The sequence below is a fragment of the Lampetra planeri genome, chromosome 3 (assembly GCF_965212315.1).
Source record: "Lampetra planeri chromosome 3, kcLamPlan1.2.h2, whole genome shotgun sequence".
Lineage (NCBI taxonomy): Eukaryota > Metazoa > Chordata > Hyperoartia > Petromyzontiformes > Petromyzontidae > Lampetra > Lampetra planeri.
In genome coordinates, this window is record NC_136109.1 from 17,581,576 (window position 1) to 17,602,336 (window position 20,761).

Genomic DNA, 20,761 nt, shown 5'->3' on the forward strand with positions numbered 1-20,761 from the left:
CAAAAGGGCTGTGCACGTGCATGAGGGCCCATTGGGACTCTTCGTCTCTTTTCCAAGCAATGCCTGGGTCAAGCAAAGAAATGCAGTAAACATGCAATAAAATGTCAATATCAACATTATGCAAAGAACATTCGACATGAATTACAATTAAGCATTAACATAAATAAATATAACTTGACATTTCAGTGAGATACATTTTAAATTGGGTCAAAAGCTACATTCTGATTTCATTACGACGACAATGAAAATGGAGCAACAAAGCATGATTATGGGTACCAGCCTTTGACGACCGGATTGCGGTGATCTGATCGCTGGCATTGCATTGCTCCGCCACCTCACCGCCTGACGACGACGACGATTCTCCGTCCCGCAGGTGGCTGGATGACGACGAGGACGATGGGCAGATTGTGCGGGAGCTCGTGCCGTTGGGAGACGCGCAGATGCTGAAGAGTGAGTCGGGCGTCCGCGTCGGATGCGACGGAGGTGTCTGCTGTTGCCGGGGCGACATGAGCAACAGTGCGGCGTCGATATCGGCGTCCGTCCGCATCATATTTATAAAACGACCACAGAGGGACGTCGGTTGTTGCGTCGTATGGCCACTTATGCCGCCCGTTGTACGTGTGCACCTCAAGAAAGCAGAGCGGTTACATTGCTGTTATTGAAATGGTAATTGGGGTCCGGGAGTGCACTTGCTAAGTTGATGGTCGTGCCTTGTGCTCGCAAGAACAAGTTCTCTCACAATGCAATGTTTGAAAATATGTGAACTCCTACTAGAAATTAGTCTATTTAGTAAAAGTTTTGATTATTAAAGATGTTGCATGTTTAGCGTTTATTAGTGCCATAAAATATCAAAGTGCTGTCGTGCTCAAATTACTTTGTCCAGTGTTAATATCCATTGGTGGACACTGATCCACTTGGTAAAGAAATATACATTTTGGGGGCCAGTTTGTCTGTAAGAGCACTACGATTCAATTACAATCTATCGGTACTCATTTGATCAATTCTGGAAGAAAACAAATTTGGGCAGTGATGGAGCACGTTTGTAATCCAGCACTGTTGAGGCAAGGGTTTGTGGATCGCACAAACGTTCAAAAACTCCCTTTCCATGGGCATCAGGGAGGTACCATTCCATGGCTTTCCAGAAGGTGGTACAGCAAAATGTGGACAAATATAATCTGTCCCTTCTGTATAGGATAGAGTGTTGCCACCTCACATGCGTGGGTTTCCTCCTCGTGCTCCGGTGTCCTCCCATAAGTATAAACATCTATTGATGGGATGAAAACATCTGAATATATAGAGTACTGTAGTGCTTGGGCAATTGTTGGCACCAGCTCACCGCCTAGCTGACTGCCAGATTTTCTGTGAGTCCTCCAAATTGTGAGATGCAATTTGCATGAACGACAAAGCTATAAAAAACTAAAATATTCAACATAACCGTGTGGGTTGTGTCAGTCCCTGGTCGTTATTGGAACTCACTACCTTTTTGTGTCGTGCACTTTACCAAAATAGCTGGACATTTATTAGTAGAGAAAATGTTTTAAATAATCTTTTAATCATGTGTTTTCATTTATAGGGAGCAATTATGAATGTAGGAACTGCAAGCACTGTTGTAATTATATATCTCTAATCAGCGCAATGAGAAATTTATATTCAGTGTCATATAATGGTACTTCAGTGACATTCTTGGTCTACAAACTCCAGAGAAGGCAAAATAGATACCAAATTAATCATGTTTTTTGTTTTGAAAATTATTAAAAAATTAGTAGTTTCCATGGCAGCCATTTTGAGTGTGTTCTAGTGTGGCCATTTTGAGCAACGGATTGGCCCAAACCAAAGAAGGAACGCGTGCGTTTGTTCTCTGCCGGTGGGTTGGGGGGACACAGATGTGAGCTATCACATCCACATCAAGACGGGCGACATGCGTGGCGCCAACACGGACTCGCACGTCTTCCTCAAGCTGCACGGCTCGCGAGGTGACACGGGCCGCCTGCCCCTCAAGGTCTCCGACAACGGCCTCGGGGACAAGTTCTCACGGAACCGCGTCGACGTCTTCACCGTGCAGACAGCGGACGTTGGCAAGGTGCCATGTTCAGCCACAGGATGCGGTTGAGACCAAAAATAGGCACTGCCTAATCAGAATTCTGATTCATTCTGCCATTGCTTGTTGAATCAAGCAATTGGTGTGTTATTAGTATTGGTGAGCATGGGCCAGCGAATTTGGTAAGTGCCCAGATTTGAACAGTGTGCACATTTCTCTGCCAAGGTTATAAGTCTGAATACTGACATATGAATGTGGGACTATAATGGCGTAATCCTCCACTTAACAGTTTAAGTTAACACACGAAATGCTACATACTGAACATACTGATCTGCTGCAGTGGCTTGAGATGGTCACCATATTGCTGCTGCTCACCCGCTGAGACTATCGGGAAAAATATCGTAAGCAAGTGCCTGTTAAGGCCAGAATCATACTTGCAATGGTGGTGGAATTGTTTCCAAAACTCCAATATTGTTAACAAACGCATCAAGTCCAGATTTATCTTGTGATTGGCGTTGTACGTGACCAGGACTTGAATCCATTCAACAAAACGCAGCGGTCCACTAACGTCTGCCCCACCCATCCCAAACTGATATGCATATACACATGTGGATGCACACTCACACTGATTGCACATCATTAGGATTGAATAGTGATATTTTAGATGCAATTAAACATTTTATTACATTTTCATCATAAAAGGAAAATTATCCGATTAATTAGCGGCATGCTTTGTATAATTCTGATCAAAAGTCATTGTCTCTTTGTGCTTGAAATGGCATTGAACAGTGCTCATCTCTGTTCAAACTAAGCCAGTGGTGGTAATTCCACATTCTTATGGCAAGAGCCACTCTTCATTGGACCAATATAGTCGAATTTCCACAAACTGGTACTTAATTTGTCAACCGTCTCCGTTTAGCACGGTTGGCTACGTACGGTACCTGCTAATTGGGCATGGAACTCATAAGCTTTCAAGAATGAATTGAGTGTTCTATCAGTGCCACAATGTGCTGACTAATGCGATTTTGTGCCCGTCTACGGTTGTAAAATAAGCCTCTAGAGTCAGGTGGCTGGGTGGCTCGGAGATCATAGAGCTGAGCTCGCACCACTGAGATCCTGGGTTTACATTCAAGCAGCTGCCTGAGCTTAAATGGGGTTCTCATCTTAGTCACCAATTACTGCACAATAATGATGTGATGCATAATTTAGCAGAACTTACATGATGAGAATACAAATTATTGATTTAGTTGTCATGTGGTTAACATTTCTCTCTGTAGCAGGGTCGGTAGAAAAAATGTGAATGTGGCTAAGAGGATACTTTTTTGAGATATTTCAGAAGCAGTTCTGTGATATGACCGAACGTTGGCCATTCTCTAACACACGGTGATACACTTGCCCTGCAAGGGTTCCTTTGTTGATTAATTGTCTCATGTCATGACACCAATAGCACGGTCTGGATACAATTGAGGAAACTCCCTCTCGAGTCAATCATCAGCACAGCTGAAACAAAATCACATGCAGGCCAAGACACAATGTCAAACGATGCACGTTAAATGTAAGGATATTTAGGCCAAATGGCATTGTGGGTAATAACTACATTTCCGAAAACTTAAAAGCGAAAGGCATTGTGTGCTTCTGGAGCATTGTACGAATATGGCAAACTGGATCCTATTTTCACCAATATTAGGCCTCATAATTACAGTTTCACCCTGCTCATTATCCTGACGCCCTGCTGTTTTGATTTTCTTTCCGTTTCACTTGCCGAGATGCCTGCTGCCACAGTGCGATGGGGCTGTGGGGGTTGGGCCCGGGGGGGAGGGGAAACATCACTCGAGAGTGAACGAAGAAGAGCGCTGTGGCCGATGCATTGCATTGTCATCCGATTACCCGAATACCTCACGATGCAGACCCATTTTTTTTTTCAAATGAATATTTCGCGTTAGCAAACCCTACATTGACTTACGCTGAAGTCTATCTTTTCATTCTTTCTAAATCTTTTTTTTTCCGGGGTATGGTGACTGATTATACTGTTTACCGTTTGTGGCTTTTTCTTCATTTATAAAAACGATGTCTGCTCTGCAGCTGCTCCTCTCAATGAAAATCACTCAACGCAATCGCCGCTCTCTCTCTCTCGGGAGGGAGGCTTAGAGGCACGCGCTCACACAATAGCGGCATGTGATGATGACACAATAAAGCAGAAATAAATCTGATACCATGTACCCCCCCAAAAAACACACGGCAGATGTACTAAGCCGGCTTGAGACATTTCTCCCACAACAATTATCATACGTATTGCCTCCATGATCAAACGAGCATTGAGTAGTAATTGTATTTGTTGGCAACCCTCAAGTTTTGTGTACATTGCACATTCCTACGCAAAGTGGTGCTTATTTTATTAATCACATAAGTGTGATGGGTTCAATGGACCCCCGTACTGGGATTTTAACTCTCAACACTCACGATTGTAAGGCCCTATTCCTATTGCACCACCCAACTGCAAGTGTTAACGAATAGAACAACAAAAATGCAATGGCTCATGGAACGCATTCTTTTTTTTTAGATGTTTGCTTACAGTCTGTAATTCAGAGTTTGCCGGTTCGACACCAAAGATTTCCCATCCAATTCTGCCTCCCAGCGCGGCAGTTAAAACAATGGACGCATTTATTTGAATTATTCTGCCTCTGTCCATTGAGCAGTATAAATGGGTATACCAAAGTAAGCTGATTGGGCAGGTCGTGTGTTGGTGAGGTAAATTGTAGGTGCTCCCACCTGCGTGAAAGAATGTGTAAAGAATATATATCTAAAGGCTTTCGAGCGCTCCCTCTAGTGGAGGCTCTTCTGCTATCAACGGTGTGAGAAAGCATATGCATGGCTGTACATTTATCTGCATGAGGATTTCTTGGCCAATTCTTTATTAACAAGTGTCGTCGTGCATGTGAGAGGAAACCGGAGTGCCCAGAGAAATCCCACACGTATGAGAGACTAACACTCAAAATATGTATAGAGCTATTCTGTACTGCAATCGCCTTGTCACCTTCAAAGGTCAGCACACTGAAATCAGCGTGGCCCACCAACAACTATCGCTAATGTACTGGAATACAGGCATGCGTCCCCATAGCTTCAGAACTGTGACTTCATCCACCAGTTGAAGTCTAAGCTTTGGAAGTTCCTCTTCTCCTCTGCCTGTATCTGACTCTTTCATCGATCCAGATGTCTTTTTGATAACAAGTAGAGAAGGCCCTCTTTTACTACACCAACCTCTCCCTAACTTGCTCCTTCGCCCAATACACAAAATCTCTCTTCATTGCTAGCAACTGGTCGTGCGGTATGGTGTCCTTCACGTGCAGCGTCTTCACCCGCGGCCACCTATATGCACGTTACCTGTCCACGACGTATATAAAATATTGCATTTTACCCTTTCAACTGGTACAAAAACTGACACCTTTATACAAGGCAATAACCACAATGTTTGCAATAACCACAACACAAGTAGTCAAAATGCAAACAAAAAGAAACAACTCTGATGATGATAATGATATGCACTGTCCTTGAAGTTGATTGGTCCACACCCGAGACAGCTTTTGGTGTTGGCGTCATCTGGTCCAACACCAATGGAGACTAGGCTCTAAGAAAAGCTGTCTCTGGTGTGGACCAATCAACTTCAAGGTTGCCAGATAGAAGGGTAAAAAAACCAATTATCATATTTTTACTGGCAAATGAGGTTCCCATGGTGTTGTATGAAGGTGTCAGTTTTTGTACCAGTTGAAAGGGTAAAAACCTGCTACTATATTTCGCCACTGGTAAAGGAGATGTCTCATAACATTGCATTTGCTTTGCTCCTCTTGCCCACGCGCAGATCAACCGCATCCTCATCGGACATGACAACTCGGGGCTGCGCTCCGGCTGGTTCCTCGACAGCGTGGTGCTGGACGTGCCGGTGTCGGGCCTCCGCTACCGCTTCGCCGCGCACCGCTGGCTCTCAAAGAAGGAGGCGGACGGGAAGACCGAGGCGGAGATCTATCCCACCGAGGTGGAGCACATCGAGAAGTGTGCGTGCCGACACCCGCCACCCGCCACCCCCCCAAACCTCCCAAGTGCAACACACGGACAGATGACGGAACTAAGGGAGACGAACTCGTGCACAGAAATGTTTTTTGTGTTTAGTTTGTGACCTCCGATGAGGACGGTTGTATATGTATGTACCGATGCATGGGGGATTGGGTGTTGCCGTAGTGCAATGGGCTCGCACACTCGGCTTGCAGTACGGATTCGATCTCTCGTGCTTGCCAATTGAACCTCCCCCCCCCCCCGACTCCCCCGCCTCTGTCCACCCAGCGGGATAAATGGGTTCAGCAATACAGTCGAGTCGATTGGCAGCTCGTGTGTAGTGGGGTAAAGTGTGGGGTCTACCCACCTCTTCCATGATAACAGAGGTTTTATGGGGTTAGATCGCGTAGATATAAATGTGTCGTTAAACCCGCCACCACCTGACACAGCCAATTAGTAAGGTTTGTCGCGTAAACAGAACGTGGCCAATTCGTTACTAGTACAGCACACCCGGTGTGTTGGAGAGCAAATCCACAACATTTACAATCTGTGTCGGGTGGTGGAGGGTTTAACGACACATTTATATTTACACGATCTAACCCAAAACACCTGTATTATGAATGATATTGGTCGCGAAAGCTTACGTGTTAAACTCTTCCATGATGTTTGGCCATATTGAAAGAGTAGGTCAAAACAACCCCTCCTACAGGGGCTCTTTAGAGCTCCCTCCAGTGGAGGGCCCTCCCGCCAGCAGCGGCGGCGGCGGCGTAGGAATTGCAGGGATGCACCATGACCCAGTCGACCTTCACACCGCACGAAATCGCGTTGCTCTACCAAACGGAGGCACCGGTGTCAACGAGGAGTTTGCTGCCGGTCCTGGGCTCTCTCTCTCTGTCTCTGTCTCCTGGCTGGGTGTGCGCAGGCATCAACTACCAGGTGAGCGTGCACACGGGAAACGTGCGGAGCGCGGGTACCAATGCCAACGTGTTCATCCAGCTGTACGGCGACATGGGCAAGACGGAGGTGCACAATCTGAGGAACCGCTCCGACAACTTCGAGAGGGCCTCCAACGACATCTTCAAGGTGCCACCTGCCTCTTTTTGAATTTTTATGTTAAGTTCCAGCCTGTGATGACCAGTGTAGTGAAGTACCTGTATGGTTCAAAAAGAAACATGTCCATCTCGGTGCGGAGAGGCCTCCATTCGTTGGTGGGTTGAATGGAAGGCATTGATTGCATTTTTATGTTTTCAAATTCAATTTACAGTATGTGCTTTGGTAATTGGTGTACGTATATATGAACTTCTTTCGCACTGTACGTAGCCAACCATGCTGACTAAATCACCCAGAACAATGCACCGGATCTCGTCAGATCTGGGAAGCGAAGCCGTGTTGAACCTGAATAGTGCTCGGATGGATGGGCAACCACTGTGCATAACAGATGGTATAGGCTGCGGGGGCTACATGGTAGGCAGCAGAGGGCAGTGGAGCAAAGTCAATTGCTTTAATGTTCCTGGCCTTCACCAACTCGGACTGACTAGCGTGGCGAAGCATGGTGAAGCATGGTGAAGCATGGCGAAGCATGGCGAAGCATGGCGAAGCATGGTGAAGCATGGCGAAGCAAGGTGAAATATGGTGAAATATCTGCACAGCACGTGGATGCTGCCATCCAGCAGTAGATTGGAGGCAAGTTTTGGTCTCCGTGTGGTGCGAGTGCTGCTTGTTGAAAGATAAATGTCGGTAATATTCAGCAGGCAAACAAAAATGACCGTCTTAAATAAGGTGGCAATCAAGGCCATGGTTATAAACCAATTCCCTCAACTGCACAACTGAGGACAATCGAGTGTCAAAATGCACCAAATTTACATCTCCTCAGTTTACAAAAGATTATGCATTTGGGGCACGCTATATTATTTTCTTCATGATATTTGCGTGAAATAAATTTATTTCTCGTATTCTATTCGAAAACCCAGGTGGGTGGTGGACGAAATTACCTCTCATGTGTAAAAATTATAAATACGAACAGTGTACTCCAACATCAAAATAAATGCGAAGATGTTTTATATCAAAGGCTTGAAAACAAGCAGAAGGAAATTTGCCAGTTCTTACAAAGAACTCCTTGTACAGGGAAGACGATTCTGTTCCAGAGTGATGGCGTCGTTCATTTGCGGTCTTTTATTTTGCTCCATCGCGGGTCTCTAAGAGACTGTCATTATTTAATTGTTGTCGTCTCCACTGTCATAAATGCATATCCATGCCTGATACTAACAAACAATTGCATATTAAGATCATATTATAATTGCAAATCATAACCACAGCGAATTGCATTTAATAGCTTGTTCCGAGAATGTGTTAATCTTTGCATACAAGTCTCATTATGCGTGCAAATAAAATGCATCTTCCTTATTTTAAGGGTTCTCAATGGGGTTGCTAAGAGGCCACGACCATCATTACTGGGGTCGCGAATGGCCGCGAGGTCTACATTGGGGGTCTGCGAAGGGCTAACGAGTTTATATTGGGGTGAGGGGTCAGCTATAGAGGGGCGGGGGGTCAGGTGGTCAACACAACGGCTCCCATGCTACCCCTGCTCGTCTGGCAGTTGTCGATGTGTGAAGTAACATCCTCGTTGATGACTGTACAACAACAACACTTTTTAATATTTTACACTGTTGATTAAACACTGCTTTGCTGTAGCATCAGAGCAGTTCAAGTGAGGCTGCATTTGTCAAAAGGTTAAGGAAGCATTGTCTCATTTTGTTTTAAAGAGATCACTTGTAAACTAATCTAGATTGTAAACTGTTCAACGGGCATTTTCTCGTCATATTTCCCCGATCCAAAAGTTTTTCTCGCAAGTTTTGCCCTTGAAAATTGTTTCCGAACCACTGTAAGTACTATAGTTTTAAAAATGAAAAATAAATAATGTACTTTTTTCACCGGGGCTGTTATGAAATGCACGCCAATTATCAATTTTATTTGAATTGTGCAAATGTGTCTGGCTCTTGCGGTGGTCACTCGGCTCACAGCTATAAATGAACATGTTGTGCTTTTGATTGTTGTTTGAAATCTTTTTTTTTCTTCCAAAACATATGAACACAATAATATACATCAAATACAAATATCAGTAATATGTTGATTTAAAAAAAGTGAGAAATGTTATTCCTTTACAAGTAAATGAATAGAGTACTCAACAAAGCGACTTGTATGTACAGCTGGGTGAGCCATTTAGATGTTTACCACAATTAACGCCCATTGGAAAATGTTGTAACAAAACTATTTTTGTTACCATGTGATTAATCTAGCAGCCTCTAGTGGCTGCGGGAGTCACCTGAAACCCCATTGCTTTGCAACATACACTCACCGAAACGCACGCACGTGATTCGTGGATTCTAGCGCGTGATTCAAAATTACTCGTAGCGCGTGCCGGTGTAACCCAAGGATCGACATTCATCGACACGTCGTTGCACCCCCTGCTCGTTGGGTAACTGTCTCGCGGTGCGCATGACTCGTCCGGCTGCAGGTGGAGGCGATGGATGTGGGCAAAGTGGTGAAGCTGCGCGTGGGCCACGACAACTCGGGCATGGGCAGCGGCTGGTTCCTCGACTCGGTCGTCATCCGCCGGCTGAGGCAGTCCCCGCCCCACCGCCCCCAACCCGTCGACGCGGAGGAGGACGAGGACGAGGAGGACGACAAGGAGGCGGAGGACGAGGACAGCGAGGAAGTGCAGACGTACACCTTCCCGTGCAAGCGCTGGCTCGCGCGCGACGAGGACGACGGGGAGATCGTGCGCGAGCTTCTGCCGCAGGATGGCGCCGAGATGGAGGGTGAGGTCACGTGTCAGTTCATTCAGAAGGGGTTTTTAAAATAAAAATTTAGTCGCGGACTCAGTCTCGCCAATGACAGGCTGTGCGGTTTCGTCGTATAATTCTGTGGATTTTATTTTGTCATTCTCAAAGTGTAGTCGGCGAATTAGATGGTTGAAAAAATCTGGTCCTCACTCTTAAGTTTTCTTTCTTTCCGATTCTGTGGGTGTGAGGGATGCACAAGTTCCCCCCACCCCCACCACCCCCCACCCAAATATTATCAAGTCAGCCAATCAGTGAAATCAATACATCTCATTATGTACATATATTGCCAATTATGGCCAATTATCATTTTTGTCTTCCTTCCTCAGTGCGCCCGCTGTTTAATAGCGCTACTAATTTATCTTGGTCTGCGTCTTCATTCAGACGAGTTCATTCTGCCTCATCAGTCATTCTTAGGTCTTTATTGGGTTTTTCGTCATCACTGTTATGCTCGATGATGCTTGTCCACTGATATTCATCGTTGACTAAAATGAAATAAAAATAGACACTTCGTGGACATATTTTCATTATGTCTCTCGGTAGCAAAAAAATGAACACTGGCGAGGTCATGCTCGCGTGGAGTCTGAGCGACTTTTTGACCCCGAGTGAACCCTTGGCCTTAAGTGAACCCGAACAAAGCCGAGGTGGTTAGCGGTGCGAGTAAATTTGCTCATGTCACGTGATTTCTTTAAGGATGAGAGATCCGTATTTTTTGACAGTTGGGTCAATGTGGGTTTCTGCCCCCTTTGTTTTGTCTGTTCACACAAATTCACGTTGGGACTCTTAAGCACACAAAATAAATCACAGTGTCTCCCAACTCAAATGAGTTTTGATGTTATAGTATACATTCCTTATGGTATACCACTGGGCGGTTGCGGCACACACCTGCAATCCACGTGTGATGCAAAAATAATGAAACTCCCTTCCCGTGCGCTTTTGAGGTGCCATACACTGGCTTACCAGGAGAAGGTGGTACAGAATATGTGGACTCTACCTTTTCCATCTATATGGGGTAGAGTGTTGCCCCATCGCACATGTGGGTTTTCTCCGGGTGCTCTGGTGTTTTTGCCGCGTGTAAACACACCGATAACACCTTGGGGGATAATTCGATGCCAGCTCACTGCTGGTATCGAATTTCCCGCTTGTATGTGACTCCAAGCGCCCTGAGTCATTCTCGCTCTTTCTTCGAGGGTGAGCAAATACTGTTCGCGTTACAAGTGGAAATTATTATTATTATTTCCATTTCCATGATGAACCCTCACTAAGTGGTACTCATTTTGGGGCTGCATCGACCACCAACTGGGATCTGAACTCATGTAATTTTTTATTGTGAGCCGCATAATGTAACCATACCATCATCTGGATAGCTTCAATAAGAATTCACCAGATGTGTTTTCAGAGTTCAATAGCATCCAGTTTTTCTTAGCAGGAGGAACAGGGTGTAAAACACAAAATATAAAATATTATAACAGTGCATGATAAAAAAAAAATCATTCACCATGCCATTTTGTACAAACTGAAATTGTGCATTCAGCCTGAAGTGTCTTATTGATTCAAACCAATTACCTCAACCGGTACGGGGTGCAATCAATAGTACAAAATACATCAAATTTAGATCTTGGTGGCCTCTACCAGAGGTGGGACAAAGTCATTGTTATGCAAGTCCAAGTCGAGTCGCAAGTCATCAAATTCATGACTCGAGTCTGACTCGAGTCCAAGTCACATGACTCGAGTCCACATCTCATAGGTGGGACAAAGTCATTGTTATGCAAGTCCAAGTCGAGTCGCAAGTCATCAAATTCATGACTCGAGTCTGACTCGAGTCCAAGTCACATGACTCGAGTCCACATCTCATAGGTGGGACAAAGTCATTGTTATGCAAGTCCAAGTCGAGTCGCAAGTCATCAAATTCATGACTCGAGTCTGACTCGAGTCCAAGTCACATGACTCGAGTCCACATCTCAGAGGTGGGACAAAGTCATTGTTATGCAAGTCCAAGTCGAGTCGCAAGTCATCAAATTCATGACTCGAGTCTGACTCGAGTCCAAGTCACATGACTCGAGTCCACATCTCAGAGGTGGGACAAAGTCATTGTTATGCAAGTCCAAGTCGAGTCGCAAGTCATCAAATTCATGACTCGAGTCTGACTCGAGTCCAAGTCACATGACTCGAGTCCACATCTCAGAGGTGGGACAAAGTCATTGTTATGCAAGTCCAAGTCGAGTCGCAAGTCATCAAATTCATGACTCGAGTCTGACTCGAGTCCAAGTCACATGACTCGAGTCCACATCTCAGAGGTGGGACAAAGTCATTGTTATGCAAGTCCAAGTCGAGTCGCAAGTCATCAAATTCATGACTCGAGTCTGACTCGAGTCCAAGTCACATGACTCGAGTCCACATCTCATAGGTGGGACAAAGTCATTGTTATGCAAGTCCAAGTCGAGTCGCAAGTCATCAAATTCATGACTCGAGTCTGACTCGAGTCCAAGTCACATGACTCGAGTCCACACCTCATAGGTGGGACAAAGTCATTGTTATGCAAGTCCAAGTCGAGTCGCAAGTCATCAAATTCATGACTCGAGTCTGACTCGAGTCCAAGTCACATGACTCGAGTCCACATCTCATAGGTGGGACAAAGTCATTGTTATGCAAGTCCAAGTCGAGTCGCAAGTCATCAAATTCATGACTCGAGTCTGACTCGAGTCCAAGTCACATGACTCGAGTCCACATCTCATAGGTGGGACAAAGTCATTGTTATGCAAGTCCAAGTCGAGTCGCAAGTCATCAAATTCATGACTCGAGTCTGACTCGAGTCCAAGTCACATGACTCGAGTCCACACCTCATAGGTGGGACAAAGTCATTGTTATGCAAGTCCAAGTCGAGTCGCAAGTCATCAAATTCATGACTCGAGTCTGACTCGAGTCCAAGTCACATGACTCGAGTCCACATCTCAGAGGTGGGACAAAGTCATTGTTATGCAAGTCCAAGTCGAGTCGCAAGTCATCAAATTCATGACTCGAGTCTGACTCGAGTCCAAGTCACATGACTCGAGTCCACACCTCTGGCCTCTACCACACCTACAGAGTAGGTGGAGAGAATATTGAACATCAAGAAACCAAGCAAACATCTTATCTAATCATATGAATACCCGTCTGCAGGAAAAACATGTGTTTGGGCCTAGTGCAACTGTCAATCTGCTCACAGGTGCATGACATTACGGGAAGGGCCCTGTCATGCATCGCAAGCTCCGTGACATACATTTATATTTGGCAGAGCATGCCACTTTGCTCTTCGAGGTGTTTTCGGGATGTGCCCTATGCCGTTTGGAATGACGTCCGACGTTTCGCTTTGTGAGGAACTTCTGCGAGAAGTGCGAAAAAGCTCCCGGCATGGAGAGCCAAAAAAGGTCGGACGTCACGCTGAAAACACATCGGAGAGTTGTACAGCACACACCTCGAAAACCTGCACAGGCGCAGTATGATACTTTCATTCACATGTGTGTCATATTAACCTGGTTGCCCATTGCGATAAGCTCATCAGATGTTCTTGGGTGTCATATTTTGGCAGTTTGAAACAGGCGTTTAATCAACTGAAACATTGGAAGGCTCCAGTGAGAAACGTGAATATGATTAGCTATTCACGATAGTAACACTTCTCTGGCCATGCTGCGAACTGTTGGTACAAAACTCAACTGTCAGTTCGAAGGCTGTGAGTTCCAATCCTGCTCAAGGATCAACTCAGTCCATCATTTGTCCATTGTTACTACAACAAGTACCAATTTGTGTGAAGTCAGTAGTGAGGAAACTGCTTTTTGTTGTCACTGCCTTAGGACCCCAGCTCATATGATGGATTGCCCAACGCACTATTGAGCATAGAGACACTAAGGCATGCATTTTTTTTTATGAAAGTGAATTACATGTTTATAATTGTACTCGTCTAATAAATTATTTTCAGTATTTATTGGAGCAGTTGGTGCCGGGTGTCATGCACTGCACTGTGAATCTGTGAAAAAGAGCATCATAGCTCATCGAATTTCTCCAGGATAAATACAGATTCTGTGGCCAGTGATATCTCAATAAGTCCTGAGTCCTCCCTTCATCAACCCGCATAGACCAGCATGGTGAAGTATGGTCAAACAATCCTCATGACTGGCATGACAAGTTGAGGCCTTTATCCAGCAGTGGATTTTCAAGGGGTTCTAAAGTATAATAGTTATTTATTTTTCGTAAATCTTTTTGAAACTTGCGTGCAAATGGCGCTGACGATGATGGCAATATTGATAATGCCTAACCGCCTGATCTCGCGTGTCTTATTTAAGATCTGTTTCTCCATTCGCCCTTCAAGCGTGTATTCCAGTTGATGTGAATAGTTTGCAGATAATGTTTAGCTTGTTTAACGTGCCTCGAGTCTCTCCCATTTCCTGTTTTTAATGGAGGTTCCACAGTTGGCAGCGAGGATCTCACTGTAAAATAGCCCTCGGCACAATTGTTAAAGTTCGATTTAAAGCTTTCGTGACTGCAGGGATTCATCTTCTTGGTTCTTTCGGTAAAGTCACGTAGAAGGGAAGTAATAAAATAATAAAAATAAAACATAATAAAATAATTCTCACGACGTTTCGGCCACAACGCAAGCAGCCGTCCTCAGGTGAAGAACATGTCTGTCGAGGAGACAGAGTCTAAATGACACGTCTTAGGCTTGGGGTGTCTATTTAAGCTGTGAGGGAGGAGGAAGAGAGCCTTGACAAAAGAATTTGCATTTGAAGAGGAATTTAGCATATTTATGGGAAATGCAGGAATGCGACTAGTGCTAATTGTGAAATGCGTGGGAGGTGGGCGGGGGGGTTTCAGTCATATTATGCCCATGCATTATGCAGGATTAGCAGCATCAAAGGGAGGGGGCAGGGGCAGCACCAAGAAGACAATTGTTAAAGTTGGAGTATTTCCGTGTTCCGAACGAGTGTGACACGGCACTCGTCCGCATTGGCAGCCCTGAGCCAGGAGATGCACCATGGCACTATCTCTCTCTATTCAACATCTACTGTTGACTTCCCACAGAGTCGTACTCATTTTGTAGACCCTGGATGGATGACGGGCTTTGTCAAACTCCCAACTGGAATATTTGCTTTAAACTTGATTTCAGCTATCTACAACATCAGCCTGCTGTACGTATATTATGTAAATATATATGTATATATGAGAGTCGTGGTGCAGTGGCTAGTGCACTAAACTTTGAACCCAGCGATTTGAGTATTATCCCTGGCCACGGCTAACATCAGTGGGGAGTGTAATCTGAACCGATCCCGGGCCCCCATTCACTAACTCGCACTGACCAGCGTGGTGAATTATGGTCACACAACCCCCATTATCAATTCGACGTTGGGGAGGCTTTCATCCAGCAGTGGATTGACAAAGGGTTGTGAATTTAATGAACAAATAATAACCAGAAGCAGAATTTGCACACACTCATATCAGCTTCAGAACAACAGTCTTTTAAACTATATTAAAAATGCAATTTTATATTTAACACCTTTCGAAACCTTCAGTTATCAGCGTTTGTTGGTTCAGGTAAACCAAATCTTTCCCCACATTTTGTCGGAAGGGATCAAACTTGAAAATTAATGTTTGGATTTTAAAATATGATTTTATATTTGGTTTCAGCACCCATCAATAACCCATGGATATACGCCTACGTGGATAGTGAAAAAAGTTCAACATTATTATTCTTTGGGTCTTTCGGTAAAGTCACGTAGATAGGTAAAAAAAAAGAACCTATTTACGTAACTTTACCGAAAGACTCAAGTTGTTCCCATGATAATTATAGACTTGACAATATGCCAAATGCTGGATTTTTAGAACTTACAGATCATTATAATGTATGTTAGTCACTCAGTCACAATCATCTACACTATATCTGTGCTTGTGTTCTATCAAGTATTGCAGGCTTTTTCTCACAATGCTGTGCAGCTTAAGCATCTCTAAGCTGAGTTGTTTATTACCTGACACCTGAGGTACTGGCCCACTTAAGATTTGATGAATGTGTGTGAGTGAATGTGAATGTGGGGAGCGGTAGTTTAGCGGTTAGCGCGCTGCGCTATTAACCTGGCCACTCGTGTTCAATTCCCGCTCACGGCCACCAACACCAGTGACGATTATCTAAACCGGTCCTGGGCCTCCCCTTTATCGACTCAGCCTCAAACGAGTACTTGGTACAGTGTGTAGTAAACATCGCCACTCGGGAGACAAAGGCGGCCAGGCGTGGTGCTGGCCACCCACCCCCTCGTGTGCTGTGCCGGCCTTCATAGGTGCTCGCTAACAGGACAGTCTGTTCAAGTTATTCTCCCCCCCCCACCATCCTCCACCCCACCGTGGCCGCAGAGAAAGTGTACACGGTGTGCGTGTGCACGGGGGACGTGATGGGAGCCGGCACCGACGCGAACGTCTTCGTCAACGTGTACGGGCACTTGGGCGACACGGGCGAGCGCCGACTGCGCAAGGCCGAGCGGAGCCTCAACAAGTTTGAGCGGGGACAGGTAGGGGTTGGTGGGTGAGCCGATCGATGCTATCGATTCAAGCAGTGAAGTATTAACGCTGTGCACACAAGGAGCGCACCCTTCCTCCTGTGAACGTGCCCGACCGCCCGCCCGCCTTTCAACCTGTGATGCGCAAAATACTAAGTGGGGGTTTCTTTTTTTTTTTAAATCCCAAAAGTGGTTTGTATCCAGTCGGGAGCCTTTTGACAAGTAGATCAGTAAGGCTTGAAGGGCGGCCACTGAAGTGTTTTATTATTATTTAGCCTTTGCTTTTTTTCTCACTTTGGTTTGTTTAGTACAAAGAATCCTTGATGTAAATTGTGGGTCAAAGTAATATATTATGGCATGCTTTATTACAGTGTCGTTTTGCAAGAAGTGAGATGAGAAGTGTACAGTAAATGCCTGAACGTTAACCATTGCCAAACCTATTCATCGCTGCGTTTTCCTCCCGCTCGAATAACACTTTAACTGAAGAATAATGGCTTTTGCTCACAGAAAGGAGTTCATCAGGCTTTCACCATCAACACCGAACACCTCCCACACCATTCATTCCCACCTTACGGCCATCCACTCCTCGCCATTGCTCCCACGCCTTCCCATCTAAAACAATGCACGGTTCTCCACCCCTGTCCCAAACGCAGAGAGACATCTTCAAGCTGAAGGCCATTGACCTGGGCGAGCTGACCAAGCTCCGGATCCGGCATGATAACTGCGGCGGCAGCGCCGCCTGGTTCCTCGATCGCGTTGAAATCACCGACGAGAACAGCAAGAGCAAGTGAGAGAGAGGGCCTCTTGTTGTCCCCGGCGCTGCGTCGAGATGCCTGGTGCTGCCGCGTCATTGCCTTCGCTTGCGCTCTCTCACGCTTCGTATGTCCACGGCTCTTGCACTTGCCGTGCCCCGAGTGGAACGGCTACTTTTTGCCCGAGGTTGTTCAATACAATGCGATTCAGTTTGCACTAATATAGCGCCCAAAGTGCAACCGGCATCTCAGGATGATGTGCAAATGTTGGGACAAGTGTATCATGGGGGAGAAAGGAGGCTTATGCATTTTTTTTTATTCGCTTAATTTTATAGACGTGGCATTCATAGGCAGAGAAGACGCGGTAGGTCTTAAAGTCTGGTCTGGCACAGAGGCAGGGAGTCCACAGCACAGATGGCCAGAATGAAGGAGTTACAGACCTTTGGCGCAGCAGAGGAGAAAAAGCAACCTCCCAATGTGTGACGTTTGACCAGGGGTCTTGTTTTTGTATAAGTTTCTTGCTACCCAAACTGTGGGTGGCTTGTAACACAACAAAACCGGCTGCATCTGCAATGCAGAAGGGTGTTACCGAGCTGCATGCCTCACATTTTAGTTTCGAAGTTACATTTTGCATCCTGAAATCATGGGGGATGTGGAAAGAAACGAGAGTTCTAGAAAAAAAAGCCTCATGGCTTGCAAGAGAACCCTCAAAAGTCCACAGAGATGTGTCATGGGCTACCATCTCTTGGCCATGTCACAGCCAGGTGGGATCGAGAGGCACACAGCACAAAATGAAATTGGCAGAATCCACCATCCCCATCTCAGTGGCAGTTTATTACAGCACCAGCTGTTGCGGTATGAATAATGAATTCATTGCACAGTTCACAAAGCCATCGTGTCAATCCTCCCCGTAGTGTGCATCAGAACTTGAGCCCCCGCGCCTGTACTCTGCACTTTCAGGTACTTCTTCCCGTGCCAGCGCTGGTTGGCCATCGACGAGGATGACGGGCAGCTGGCACGCGAGCTGGTGCCCGTGGACGAGGTGTTCCTTAACAGGGACACGACGGGTGGCGGCTCGGCCAAAGGGGCCAGTGGCTCGGCAACGACGCTTGGCCTCGAGCAGAAAGGTGACGGACGCGATGTGTATTTGCCCTCCGTCTCTCCCGCCTGCCCGAGCGATTCTCTGTAGAATCGCCAGTGTGCACTCATTGTTAGGATAAAGTTGTGACTTGTAATAATATTTGTGGTCATTGGAGGACCGCCATTTACTGGATTTCCATGAAGAAGGAGGATAAATTACCTGGGTCAGTCGAATTGAAATGTACAGGACGTTTAATGGAAAGATGAAGAAAATCGGTTTGTGGTCAGAAGTTAGATGCTGCATTCCAACCCTGTGAGATGGCAACGTCTTCGGAAGGCCTTTATGCAGCAGTGGATAGCTGTAAGTATGTATACATTTTTTTTAATTGACTGATGATAATGACGTTGACTAACTATTTTGCAAAACTGAAATGTTTCCCTTTAACAGCTATTACTGGTATAATGTGTTGCAGTATGTTCCTGATTAGGAATGGAATATGATGGAATTTATGATGCATAACTTATTTAGAATTGAAAAAAAAACATTCACTACTTTCTAAATGCATTCATTCGGCAAAATATATCAAATATATGCATTCTTATCCTGTTAATGAGTGTGTTCTTTTTTTTCAGGAACTACACGTAGATTTTTATTCTTCCTATATCAATTTAACAATTTTTTTGTTAAATCAAATAAATGACACTTATTCGCAGTAAATGTGAGATCTATTTCACTTATAAGGCTCAAAGTCAAAAGGTTAAAATGTCCCCATGCTCCATTGAGCTCTTAGCAGGACTCATCTCCATTAGTGGCGCTGAGCCAATGGTGGAAACTCCAGTGTGGCGTGAGCTAATCTTTCCGAGGGACAAGCAACGTTGACTTCCCACAAAGTGGTACTTATTTTTTTTATCAACAATGGAAAGATGACAAGCTGAGTCAACCCCCCCCCACCCCCTGACCAGGATTTGAACTTACAGGCCTCTGATTGTGTGCCGAGCGTCTTGCCAGTATCACTTGGCTGGATAATGGAATGGACTTCCTTTGGCCAACATCCATGCACCGTTTTCTAATTTCATGGACATCATAAATAAGTCCTGTCGTGTAATTTTGCACACTTTTTTTCGACATTTCTCAACCGTTATCCTTGCGGTAACTCATGATACCATTGGAATTGTGCAGGCTTTTTTTTTATATTGAATAAAAGCTTTGCCTGATGTTCAAATTTAGCGCATAGATTGTAGTTTAAGACAACCGGTGTAGTCAATGTATAATGTTTTATATACGGAAAACTAATGAATACACGTGATATGTCTATATAAACGATCTGATCATAAATAATACACGCTTATCTATTATACATTTATCCCTTGATAGTTGATAATTAGATGATCATTGAATGATGATTAACCTAATGATCTGTATATAATGATCTACGATAAATCTTTACAATGATGAATGCAGCAGGCTATAGTTAACATCGGTCGGAATTTATTCGCTCGGGTAATCTTTTTTCCTCCTCCTCCTCTCTCTCGGTAATTAAAGCCAAGTCGACCACGTACAACATCAGGATTAAGACGGGTGACAAAAGGAACGCTGGCTCCGATGCCAACGTGTTCGCCATCCTGTACGGGGAGCGTGACGACACAGGTGAGCGAGCAGGCCCTCCTCCAATCATTTATACGGCCCGCTGACAGACAGAGTGATATGGGCAACTGTGTCCTGCGTCTCAGTGGTTTAGTGCCTAGGGCAGCCGAATGGAATGGTTTTGGCGCGGGCAACCCTGGTGGGTGGAGAAAGGGGTGGAAGAAAGGAGCAGGAAGGGGGGAGGGGTCAACCACCTCTCACCGCCCCCCCCGTCCTCCACCCAGAGAGACACAGACAAGGAGGAAGACACCATCTCCTCGACGGACAGAGAGAGAGAGATGGAGAAAAATATAGAGAGATATGGAGAGACACAACACACAGAGAGCCACGTTGGAAGAAAGATACATGTAGAGATGGAGAGACTGTCAGATCGAGACATTTAAGAGAGGCAACAAGACAAACACAGATGGAGTCATAGAGAGAGAGAGAGAGTAAGATAGACTTTTGACTTTTTAAACAACTTTTATTGCCGCCAGCAGCAAAAGCACTGGAGGCGATTTCAATATGAAATACACAAAGTCACCAGCAACACAAATGCAAACAAACGCTAGAAATCGACGCGCTGTGGCGCTGAAAGCACCGCGCACAATACAAAAGAAAAGTCATGTGGTGGTGGTGGTGGTGGTGGTGTCATCGTGCACGCCACGGTGACGAGCGAGCGCTTCAGAAGGTGAACACGAGGGTGCCGTCCACGCTGGGGCAGAGGGCCTTTCCGGCTCCCCAGCGTTCGAAGAAGATGTGCACATCACTGGCATGTGTGTGGTACGCGTGCTCCAGCCGGAGCCGCACCTTAAGCAGGCCTCTGAACACTGGAAGCACCGAGCAGCCGTCAGTATCACCCT

The 20,761-nt window shown here is 45.5% G+C and overlaps 1 protein-coding gene across 1 annotated transcript in view; it reads left to right on the forward strand.

Annotated features, from left to right (window-relative positions):
- The window catches only part of LOXHD1 (lipoxygenase homology PLAT domains 1), a 113,993-nt gene that overhangs the window by 38,531 nt on the left and 54,701 nt on the right, over nucleotides 1-20,761 (forward strand). The window contains exons 15-23 of the mRNA XM_078616987.1: nucleotides 374-450; nucleotides 1,884-2,080; nucleotides 5,895-6,087; nucleotides 7,008-7,168; nucleotides 9,600-9,903; nucleotides 16,300-16,454; nucleotides 17,096-17,229; nucleotides 18,155-18,321; nucleotides 19,818-19,922. Of these exons, the coding sequence (XP_078473113.1) occupies nucleotides 374-450; nucleotides 1,884-2,080; nucleotides 5,895-6,087; nucleotides 7,008-7,168; nucleotides 9,600-9,903; nucleotides 16,300-16,454; nucleotides 17,096-17,229; nucleotides 18,155-18,321; nucleotides 19,818-19,922 (1,493 nt within the window). The remainder of the gene's footprint in view (nucleotides 1-373; nucleotides 451-1,883; nucleotides 2,081-5,894; nucleotides 6,088-7,007; nucleotides 7,169-9,599; nucleotides 9,904-16,299; nucleotides 16,455-17,095; nucleotides 17,230-18,154; nucleotides 18,322-19,817; nucleotides 19,923-20,761) is intronic.